This window comes from Leuciscus leuciscus (genome assembly GCF_965113295.1).
Source record: "Leuciscus leuciscus genome assembly, chromosome: 14".
NCBI classification, from domain to species: Eukaryota; Metazoa; Chordata; class Actinopteri; order Cypriniformes; family Leuciscidae; genus Leuciscus; species Leuciscus leuciscus.
Window position 1 is genome coordinate 11637170 of NC_138738.1, and position 11657 is coordinate 11648826.

An 11657-nucleotide genomic window follows, 5' to 3' on the forward strand; every position below is an offset into this window, starting at 1 on the left:
TTGGTCTAAAATGAGAACAACAGTGGTGTTAGTTGTCAGGTTCCAGGAACTGACATCTAGTGGAAATTATGAATAAACTTTAGCATTTAATACAATTTCGCTATTCTTTCTTGAAATCATGTTTGCCTCCATTTGGCAAGAACGTGTTCCATAATATGTTTCCATGAACTGATGAGTGTTCAAACAGTCAGCAAGACCAGGTGGTTCCATTCACACGGCAATCAAGATACTTTTTTTAAAAGGTTTTCATCTTGCCTTCTTGTGTTCTTGCTTAAAATTTTTCAGCTTTTATTTATACATTTATATCCATAATCCTAATGTGATCATATATATAATCCTAATGTGATCATATATACTGTATATATATATATGATCACATTAGGATTGTTTCCGAATAATAATAATAATAATATATTTTACAAACAAATACACAGTTATTACAAATCAATAACACATTGACACATTATCATTGACCATTAATAACAGTTTTTACTCAGCTGTAGTAGGTGCAGCTTAAACTCCTGTGCAGGAGATGGCGCTACATGTGAGCCTGAATTCTCTTTTACATGACCTTTCTCTCTCTCTGTAGAAAGCGTGCTTCAATGACATCCCAGTTACTGATGTAAGGAAGCCTGTGTTAGTTGCATACTGTCTATGGTTAGTTAATGAAGAAACAGAAATGGCTTTATATTCTTTGTTTCGATCTGTCAGGACTGAAGTAGTCAAGGTGGGCTTTGACTCATTTCCCGTTGAGCATTCTAACCTTTTAATGCCTTTGACTAGATGCTTTAGAAGTTATAATATTTTCATGCTAGTCTAGTTTGATAAAAAAAAAAACGTTTTTTTTTTATATTGTATTTTAAATAATACATGACAGTATTTGCTAAACGGTTTCCATTCAGTTGTGTAATGTCCTGTAGCATAATTTAATCACGTGTCGTATTAACAATATGTTATTCATAGGGATGTCTCACACAGCATGTCCAGTCTCTCTACACCAGCTGCCCGAGTTTAGCAGCGGAGAAAACACTTCTCCTGAAATTACGCAAATCTACCGGCTACACCTTCATCAACTGCAAAAAGGCCCTGGAGAAATTCAACAATGACATTACACAGGTGCGATCCAATATCTATCTATCTATCTATCTATCTATCTATCTATCTATCTATCTATCTATCTATCTATCTATCTATCTATCTATCTATCTATGCTGTTGTTTGCGCGTTTAACTTGTGTTGAACCTAGAATATTCTCTGAAGTAAACATGAGGGAGATTTTTAAAGGGATACTCCACCGAAAAATGAAAATTCTGTCATCATATACTCACCCTCATGTTGTTTCAAACCTGTATGAATTTCTTTCTTTTGCTGAACAGAAAGGAAGATATCTAGAAGAAAGTGAGTAACCAGACAGTTTTAGATACCATTGACTTCCATAGTAGGAAAAAAAATATACTATGGAAGTCAATGGTATCTAAAACTGTCTGGTTACTGACATTCTTCTAGATATCTTCCTTTCTGTTCAGCAAAAGAAAGAAATTCATACAGGTTTGAAACAACATGAGGGTGAGTATATGATGACAGAATTTTCATTTTTCGGTGGAGTATCCCTTTAAATAATTGTACTATTTTGATAACTCAAACATGAATTTTAAACTCACTGTATCATTTGTAAACTTGAAATGGAATGCAACGGTCATTTGATTTGTCAAGCACACGAACATATCCTTGTAGTTGTTGTCGTCTTTGTTTTTATTTATATATATATATATATATATATAACTTCAATGTGTATGACATAAGGGTGTGCATTATTCTGTTTCACAGGGTGTGCAGTCACAAGTTTTACATGGTAAGGGATGTGAACTAACTATGACTTAAAATGTGGTGTTCGCAGGCAGAAAGCTGGCTGCATGAACAAGCACAAAAGGAGGGCTGGAGCAAAGCAAGCAAACTGGAAGGTCGGAAAGCCAGAGAGGGGCTGATTGGTGTCATTAAGGGTGATAATGCAGCTGTCATGGTTGAGGTAGACTTAACATGCCAATCTTACCACACGATGTGATATTTGGTCTCCAAAATGATGTGGTGTGTGAATGAACTAATGTTCACTAATGTTAATGTTTAATGTTCAGGTGAACTGTGAGACAGATTTTGTTGCGAGAAATGAGAAATTTCAGCAGTTGGTGAAGGATGTTGCTTTGTCAATAATGGCTCATCTCTGCAGCAAAAAGCAGACAGGGTATCTTAAGGTACAGGCCCTTCATTTGCAGTTTGAGAAATGTGCATTTCTTCCACACCTTCTGCAATCTCTTAATGCTGATCTGTTCTCTGATTCAGAGTGAGCTGTCATCTGAGGACATTTCTAAGCTCCACATTCCTGAGGGACCATCACTGGCAGATCAGGTGGCATTGACTATAGGTGAGAATAAACCTTTTACATTATATTCATTTCAGCATAACCTTCGAAAACCAGGTTTATCTGTGATTTATACTAATTTATACTTACTAATAATAATAAATGTTTCTTGAGCACCAAATCAGCATATTAAAATGATTTCTGAAGGATCATGTGACACTGAAGACTGGAGTAATGATGCTGAAAATTCAACTTTGCCATCACAGGAATATTTTAGAATATGTTAAAATATAAATAAATAAAAATATGTAATATAATTTCACAATATTACCATTCTGCTGTATTTTTTATCAAATAAATGCAGCATTGGTGAGCATAAGAGACTTTTTAAAACCATTTTTAATAATCATACTGATTCCAAACTTTTAAATGGTAGTGTATTTATCTGTACAGTGCAGGAAATTATATATTTACAAAATATTTAAATGATTTAAACAACATGTGAAGCTTTTCAACACACCCTGTTACCTTTCACCTCCTAATAATTAAATACAAGCATTAAAATAATAATCTTTTTTCCCCCTTCAGGGCGTTTAGGTGAGAACATTGGCATGCGGCGAGCCGTATCACTTGTCGTGCCCTCTGATTGGCACATTGGCTCATACATTCATGGAACGGTTCCTGGGCAGGTTGGCGTTGATATGGGGCGCTATGGATCGCTAGTTGTGTTTCAAGGTGGACCTAAGGAAGGGACAGACACTCTGGGAAGGAAGCTGGGGCAACATATAGTAGGTGAAGCACCTGTTTCTCTTGGCAACATGGACGATATACCATGTGGTGATTCTGAGACAAGACTTTTGCCCCAGACCTTCCTCCCAGATCCCAAATACACAGTGGGACAGTACCTGATTTCACAGGATGCACGTGTGCTAGACTTCATACGTTTCAAATGTGGAGAGAGCACCAGTCAGGAGGAGTGAGCACAGCCATTTGAATGAGAAAATAAATGGCTTGTAAAAATATGAATTATATTTCCTGTAAGGATCAACTTCGATAAAATGTATGTCTCATCAACTTTGTTCAATGAACTTAGTTCTCATGAATCTAAACAACTGCTGGTTCTGTGCCACCACAAAAAAATAAACATTTTACAATCTAAAAATTCTGATGTCTTTTTATATGACTAAATTCAAAATTTTATAGTATGAGCACCTAGTTAATTTAGCGAATGACTTGGGCAGGTGTCTGTGTAGTTCGTTATGTGCAATGATTGTGTAAACTAATCAAGTGCTTTACTGCCACTTAATGAAGAGTTTATTTCGTCAGGATATTTGCTCCTTCATTCTAATGTGCTATTATCCATCCTAACTGAATCTTTAGTGCCATCTAATGGAGTGCAATAAAAATATTTCATAATTTTACCCCCGGTTTCACAGACAGGTTAAAATATATCAGTGCCATTGTTTTATCTCAAGATGCACTCCAGTAATGTTTTTTCTTAGGCACGTTTATAAGCTACTTAAATGCCCTAATTGAACAATGCTTAATCCTTGCTTACTCTTAACTGTGTCTGTGAAACCGGGCCTTAGATCTTTACCTGGGTCACCTTGCTACAAACTAGAGACCATATCAATTTTGGTATACCCTTTAGCAGTGAAGTACAATTTTATTACAGATCCAGCATCTAATATGCTAGAATAACTGTTTGTATGTTGCAAACTGAGTTCTGAGAAGTTAAAGGCTTCTACAAGCTGGCTACCAAACCAAATCATAACCACCACATAGTCCTGAAACACTACTCAATACACAACCAAGCTCTAACATACTAATTATGCAATGATTAAAAATTAAAAGGACAATTTTAAAATATGTGATAAGTCTAAAGAAAATGTGGAAGACATTTCTATATGTGCAGGAGCCTTGTTGACAGTAGCACTGTGTACATAAATGTTTTCTTAAGATGATTTCCACATGATGAGAGAAATGTAGCTGACAGAACATCAGTTAATGTTTCAGTAATTTAATGACATGCACATTTTCACGGTTCTCTGATGTTTGGTTTATAGTCACACTGGTGTTTCAAATTGAAAAGCATAACAATAATAGGCAGAATAATAATAATTGTTGTTATTGTTAATTTTAACTCCAATTTAAAAAAATGAAGATAAAATATATTACTTTTGTAAATCACAATTTTACTGTAAATAAAGAAATATAATTGTATTATTTATTTTACAGTAAAAGTTACAATACTAATATGTATTGTCTTAAAGTCAGAATGACACTGAAGTTGCCATAGTCTTTTCCTTCCTATTATGACGTAAGAAAGGAAATGGCTTCTCGAACAAGAAGAAATGCAGGGATAGACAGTGCGCCAGTAAACACATCATAAGAGAAGAGAAGAGATGTTGCTGCAAGAAGGAGGGAAAGTTATTTTGATTAAAGATTACATGGACAAATTCTAATTTAAAATTTTAAAAATGATGCGCGCAAATAAATAATTTATAATAAATACTGCAATATTCCAAAAAAATAAGAATTTACCATTTTACTGCCTCTTAAACTTAAGTGCGAAGCTTATGTTTATTTTTATATTTTTATATTTTTATGTCATAAAAATTTGGATCGGGTTCGACTTTCGTTTTTTTTTTTTTTTTTGTCAAGCATTTTGAGAGGTGTTTTGACAATTCAGAGTCGGACTCGAACTTCGCAACTTGCACACCGAGTCCGAAATTTTCGTTTGCGTTTTTTCGTATTGCACAGAAGGACCTTAAATTGCAGCTTTCGATGTAATAACCGCGCTGACTTACCTAACGTTATATCGCGACTTAAGTTTTATTTCAATTCAGCCCCGTTCATTTATTTATTTGTTTTAACTTTACATTAGATTTAATGAAATGAAATGAGACTTTCATCAACTCAGACAGTTCCCTCGCGAACCCCCATTTGGGAAACGCAAACAGCATTACGGTATTCAAGGTTTTCCGCTGCGCATATAATACTGACTTGCCGGTAATGACAGTAGAGGGAAACCAGCGCCCGCACTATTTGATTGGCCGATTCAGCTTGAATCGAGTTGATATGACATCATCGTGAATATAGCGGTGTCACAAAGTGTGTTCGCCCATACTGTAATTCACACAGCGCTCATACTGACGCTCCCTCGCTCCATCCTCAACCACTGCAGTCATGGTAAGTCCATTATCATAGCCAGTCATCTCTCATTCTCACTATAATGCAGGTAACGCCTATTAGTCATACAGTCGGTAGGCGACCGTTAAACAGAATGTTGAAGGTTTTTTAAACCGCCAAGCTCTTCTATCAGGCCAACACATTTAATTATCACATGTGTCTTGGTTTGCTCTGAGTGTTTTGTATTTTTTGAGGGAGGATCTCAGTATCCTTTATTGTAAGATCAAACCAATGCATCTTCGGTTTTAATGCTGATCTTCTTTATTGCCATCCTCATCCTCATCCTGGCATGGACAGTCTGACTTCTCAGAGGACCAGATTTGTGGTGAGTAATAAATGTTTACTACTTGAATATATTGTGATTATGAATTCGTCGAGGTTATATAGTTGCTTTTGTGTTGCCGATTAATGCAAAATAAACGTAGGCCTGCACATCAGCTTACTCTGGCTGAGTCTGACAGATGTGCAGTCAATGCTTAGCACTTGTACACACTATTGTGTACCTAATGTGCAATGTAACACCGACTTCTTTTTTACCATTGACTTCTTTTATATATCAATTTCTGATGTTAAATTGCTGAGGTTACAGTACAGACAGCTTTCAGATGCGGCGCTTTTGAAGCACCGGAAGCTGCTGCTGTGGAATGTGTAGCTAGAGACGCTACGTATGAACAACATCAAAATGGATTGGGTGTGAATTCAAGAAAATAATGATAATGTGATCTGCTGAATTTTAGACGGAGTAATATCGTGAGTTATGTTTTTTTTAATAGGTCGTAGTTGCAGCACAAAGCTCCAAGTTAAACGTGATCACGGGCGAGTGCTGCGGATTTGATTCATATCAGTGATTCGAATCTTTTGAATCAGGTCGCTGAAAAGATTCATCCAATGACCCGTTGAAGTGTCTTTTGTGTTAAGTTATTTAATCATCATTTAATCAACGGATTATTGAAAAATTATACTGCTGTGACTTCGATGCATCAGTTGTTGATTCAATTGGATGTATGGGCTTTGCACTCAAAAAGTAAAGGAAGATGAATGGTCGGATGATGGTAAATGAATTCTATACATTTCTATTTGGTAATTTAGTAAAGCTAATTGAAAAGTAAAACTTTGAAACAGCTGTCTTTATTTATTTATTTATTTATTTATTTATTAGCAAAAAAACATGCATGAATGAATTGTTCACAATAAGATCAGTAACTTGCATTTAGAAAATAGATAGGATAAAATGACATTTTATGCTGAGCATGAATTGTATCAAGCTATAGAAAAAAAGACATTAATAGCCTAAATCAATGATGAGATTCAATACCGTTCTTATGTCACTGTAATTGAAATATTTAGTCGCTTTAACACATTTCTAATTTCTTGTGTTGGTCCATTATGTATTATTCTACCTTGTTTATTAAAAAACCTCACACATTAGACTGTTGAGTACATAGTGCATAGTGTCAGTGTAAAGTGTATAGTGTGTCATTTTGGACACAACTAATATTCCTGTTGATGTAGTGCTGCGATCTCTCTTCTGCCCATATATGGTTAATCACAGTGAGTGTGTGTGAAGTTTGACTCAGGCCGGCCTGGGAAGTGTCGCATTCCTGTAAGCTGCTCTACCAAGCATTATGATAGTAATCTCAAATCCTCAAGCAAGAACTAGAAGCATAATCATTTTAGATCAGAATTTGCTCGTTGCTTTAGATTAGAATAAATCACGTAGGCCTGGTTTCACAGACAGGGCTTGGATTAAACCAGGATTAGGCCTTAGTTTAATTAGGACATTTAAGTTGCTTTTATAAACGTGCATTATAACAAAAACATTTACTGGTGTGTATCTTGAGACAAAAGAATGGCACTGACATAAGATTTGTCAATGCAAGTTGCTTTCAGTTAGAACAGCTCAAACATGCATCTTAGTCTGGAACTAGCTTTCAATGTCTGTGAAACCGGGGGATTACGTTTTTTTTTACCCATTATCATTTTCTTTTTTCAGTCCAGATAACTACACATAATTTTCTGCATCACCTGCTTATGCATTTTCTCACTCTCTTTCTCTCATTAACAGAGTTTAAGGAAGCCTTCCTCCTGTTTGACCGAACAGGAGATGGGAAGATCATGTACAATCAGTGTGGGGATGTGATGCGTGCTCTGGGCCAGAACCCTGTCAATGCTGAGGTCCTCAAAGTCCTGGGAAACCCCAGTAATGAAGGTCAGACCCTTCTTTTGCTGCATTGTCCTGTGTTACTTGTTACTGTGTTAAAAAATGCATTTAGTTTAGTACAGGAAATTGTTAAAGGTCGTTGGTATAAGCACAGCTGAATCATGCCAATTTTACTGGCTGAACATAACAATGTTTAAAAGCCCTGCCCTGTTCTTTTAAAGGGATAGTTCACTCAAAAAGGAAAAGTCTGTCATCATTTACTCACCCTCATGTTGTTCCAAACCCGCATGACTCTGTCACTTCCCTTGATCAATAAGCTACTTCTCCTTATTCTGTCAGACAAAAGCAATTTAATCTCCTTTAATCAGTCTAAGATGCAATCAGGACAACTTCAACAGTCCCACTGAATTAATCTAGTCGTGTCTCTATCTTCCACAGTTATAATTCAATTATTAAGTGATGATTTTCTAGCTTAATTCTCAGTGCGTTAAGATGTTGGTGTGAATACAAAATAAGAGTGATTGTAATGTTCTTTTTTCTCAGATATGAACATGAAAATGCTGGACTTTGAGCAGTTTTTGCCCATGCTGCAGGCCATCGCTAAGAACAAGGATCAGGGTTCCTTTGAGGACTTTGTGGAGGGGCTGCGGGTCTTTGACAAAGAGGGAAATGGAACGGTGATGGGCGCTGAGCTGCGACATGTCCTCACGACACTGGGTAAAGAGTCATGGCCTCTTTTAGAATGATATCACAATATAGTATAATATAATCTTTCTTTGATTACTCCCAAGGTTTCTTCCTCATAGGAGGCGAGGCGCCTTAGGGTTTTTTTTCTCAGCTCCTTTGAACAGTTCACTGAGAGTTCTATTGAGATTTATTTTGAAAACCTAAACTAAAATAAAGTGCTTATGATTGTTTGAAAAGAACTGTGTGCATGGTATAGGGAGAGTTCAAGTAGGGATGCAACGCATAAGAGATATTGTTAGCGATCATTAAGGTGGTTATGGGAATACAAGTCTTTCATTCACTGATTTTGTATTTGAATTTTTTACCTGAACATTTTTTTTTTTCTTAAGAATTTTTTTAATGCCATTGTTGTCAGATTTTGTTAATTTGAAATTAGTTTTTGAAATTTTGCTTTTACCTACCCTTGTGCACAACAAAAGATTATTAAAACATTATTTGAAATGTTATCATGAAATGAAACTTTTTTTTTCTTTTTTCTCCAAGAAGCCGTTTCACATGGATATGCGTCACAATACTAAAGAAAACACTATCACAATTTCCGTATCATTCCATTTCAAGTTTAAGAAACTGTAATGAATGTGTTCTCTCTTTAAGTAGAGTATTTTGAAAATATTTTGAAATTAAATACATTGATATTTTGAATCATAAAATCCGATTTGTATTGAATTGATTTTTGTTGTATATAATATCAGTCCTTTCAATCAAACAGATTGACCAACGCCAACAAAGCACTAGAAGCACGTTACAGCTGTACAGAATGACATTCTGCAAAACAGGTTGAAATATATTTTTGAGGAGAATTTGATGCATCTTCTTGCCCGTGTTTTATGATAGGTGAGAAGATGACAGAGGAGGAAGTGGAGACGCTCTTGGCAGGACATGAGGACGCTAATGGCTGCATCAATTATGAAGGTACAACAATCACAAATGGGTCTTTTTTTGTTCTCTGAGTCTGAACATCAAGACTAGTGTAAGTGTCAATGTTTAATCCATTTGCTTTTCCTTCTGACAGCATTGGTGCGCCACATTATGGCTGGTTGAGGAGAGGGTACGAATGGTCCTCAGTTTGTTTTTACTTATTCTTCTCTCCTACAGCTCCCTCTCTGCTGCGTCCCCTGGCTTTAGCCTAGCATGTAGCATTTCTGCATGTGCATAATGTAGGCGTCTCCTGACTCCCACTGTTGCCATGGTGATGCTTTGCCAGTGCTAACAGAGTTTGCTGGTCACTCTTATGCCCATCTCCCCCAAACCAGCCATTCCCCTTTATTCAGAAATGCTGTGTTCCAACTTTAATATTGTATATCAAAACCCATTTGCTTGCACTACTTCTAATAGGCCACATACAAACTGCAGCTAGCTGGTCTTTTTCAGTGGAATAATTCAGATTTTTAATGTATTCGATGAAGAATGCTCTCCAAGGCTGCATTTTTTTTAATCAAAACTACAGTAAAAACAATAATAATATTATTACAATTTAAAATAACTGTTTTCTAATGTAATATTTTTTTTTAGATGTAATTTATTCCTGTGATCAAAGCTGAATTTTCAGCATCATTACTCTACTCTTCAGTGTCACATGTTCCTTCGGAAATCATTTTAATATGCTGATGTGGTGTTCTTTGATCAACAGAAAGTTCAAAATAGCCGCTTTTATTTGAAATAGAAATATTTTGTAACATTATAAATGTCTACTGTCATTTTGACCAAATTAATGCTTTCTTGCTGAATAAAAGCATTTATTTGTTTTCTTTTTCTTTTTTAATTTAAACCTTACCCCAAACTTTTGAATAGTAGTGTATCACAGTTTCCACAAAAATATGAAGCAGCATAACAGCAGTTTTGATGAACATTGATGACAATACAAAATGTTTCTTGAGCATCAAATCAGCATATTAGAATGATTTCTGAAGGATCATGTGACACTGATGCTGAAAATATAGCTTCGCCATCACAGGAATAAATGACATTTGAAAATATCTTACAATCGAAAATAGCTCTTTTAAATTGTAATATTATTTCACAATATTACTGTTTTAATGTATTTTTGATCAAATAAATGCAGCCTTGGTGAGCATAAGAGACTTCTTTCAAAAGCAATAAATCTTAATTATTTCAAACATTTGACCAGTAGTGTACATAAGTGATAACTGTTTTTAAATGTGATTGTCTCTGCAGTGTGTACGCAGACAAACAGTATATAGAAGCTGATGGTATTGTGATAGAAAAATTACTATCGGCATCATATTTCAAGGCTAAAACGGTGCCAGGGTAGTGGATTCGGATGGGTCCTTTAGAGAATCTCCCGCTTTCTGGTATGAACATCTGCTGTTACTGTAGGAAGCTTTGTAAGGAGATGTATTGTAGTTCTAGTATCCAGTCCTGTCACAATGTTGTTCCTGCTCTCTTTCTCTCTTCTGTACTTGTGTATTTATCTGATCTATTTATGCCTTTATAAGGTATGCTAACCCATTCTAATTTCTTTTAGGCCTGGACAATCTCTCTTCCTCCCCTTTCTGTCAAATCATCCTGGGGCTTCTGCATTTCACCCCTAGTTGTTGCAGGGAAATGTAGTTTGACTGCCAGTCACTGAACTACACATACTGAGCGATCTTTGACTGTTTATGGGTCTAGAAGTATCTAGAACTTCATGTGTGGTGTCCATGGCAACATTTGCTGATCTAGTGGGTTGAATTTTGTTGGATCCCTGCCTCATATTTCTTCTTTTTTTTCCTCTCTTCTACAGAACTCGTAAGGATGGTCATGAGCGGTTGAAGAATTCAAACATTTTTATTTAATTTTTGTCAGTCAGGCCCCCCCATTTATGTGATTTCTTCATTTCCTTATTAGCTTTTTAAATTATTTGTTCTTTATTTTTTCCTTAAGTGCCTTTTATCATGTTTCTGGAGGATTATGGCTCATTTAATTCCAAAAACTTTCATTGATGTTCATAGGTTTGCTTGAATACCTTCCATTCAGCCATTGCATTCTTTCCACAGGTCATTGTATTCAGCCTCTGTTTGTCTTAAACTGTGAGGGACATTTTGATAGGCTCTTATTGCAGTTTTTTTTTTATTAACCTGTTATCTAAATGTTTGTAAGTCATTTGACATCCCTCCTTAATGTTCATTATAATAAATATTCAGAATCATTTTTGGTTTTGTTGATTTCTCATGTCAGAGTTGTGAGCGGGGGTGTATGTGT

General features: G+C 35.7%; 2 protein-coding genes across 3 annotated transcripts; both read left to right on the forward strand.

Moving 5' to 3' along the window:
- The first annotated feature begins 563 nt into the window (after window positions 1-563).
- Window positions 564-3518, forward strand: tsfm (Ts translation elongation factor, mitochondrial). Its single transcript, XM_082137189.1, has 6 exons — window positions 564-727; window positions 964-1116; window positions 1898-2026; window positions 2133-2249; window positions 2338-2419; window positions 2945-3518. The coding sequence occupies exons 1-6, from the start codon at window positions 680-682 to the stop codon at window positions 3334-3336; spliced, it is 921 nt and encodes a 306-aa protein (XP_081993315.1). The 5' UTR covers window positions 564-679; the 3' UTR covers window positions 3337-3518.
- Window positions 3519-5412: 1894 nt separating this feature from the next.
- On the forward strand, window positions 5413-11605 carry myl6 (myosin, light chain 6, alkali, smooth muscle and non-muscle). 2 transcript variants are annotated; one of them, XM_082137219.1, is made up of 7 exons: window positions 5414-5548; window positions 5846-5873; window positions 7614-7757; window positions 8253-8426; window positions 9291-9368; window positions 9469-9504; window positions 11200-11605. In XM_082137219.1, the coding sequence occupies exons 1-6, from the start codon at window positions 5546-5548 to the stop codon at window positions 9495-9497; spliced, it is 456 nt and encodes a 151-aa protein (XP_081993345.1). In that variant the 5' UTR covers window positions 5414-5545; the 3' UTR covers window positions 9498-9504; window positions 11200-11605. The 2 variants fall into 2 exon arrangements, with proteins under 2 accessions (XP_081993346.1, XP_081993345.1); XM_082137220.1 differs by lacking the exon at window positions 9469-9504 and having other exon boundaries at window positions 5413-5548.
- Window positions 11606-11657: the final 52 nt, after the last annotated feature.

Bases quoted from the DNA above. Each gene is read 5' to 3' on its own strand.
- tsfm (XM_082137189.1), top strand. From the start codon at position 680: ATGGCTTTATATTCTTTGTTTCGATCTGTCAGGACTGAAGTAGTCAAG. The intron at 728-963 runs GTGGGCTTTGAC...TGTTATTCATAG, and splicing joins TCAGGACTGAAGTAGTCAAG to GGATGTCTCACACAGCATGT. The intron at 2,250-2,337 runs GTACAGGCCCTT...TCTCTGATTCAG, and splicing joins AGCAGACAGGGTATCTTAAG to AGTGAGCTGTCATCTGAGGA.
- myl6 (XM_082137220.1), top strand. The intron at 5,874-7,613 runs GTGAGTAATAAA...TCTCATTAACAG, and splicing joins CTCAGAGGACCAGATTTGTG to AGTTTAAGGAAGCCTTCCTC. The intron at 9,369-11,199 runs GTACAACAATCA...TCTCTTCTACAG, and splicing joins TGGCTGCATCAATTATGAAG to AACTCGTAAGGATGGTCATG.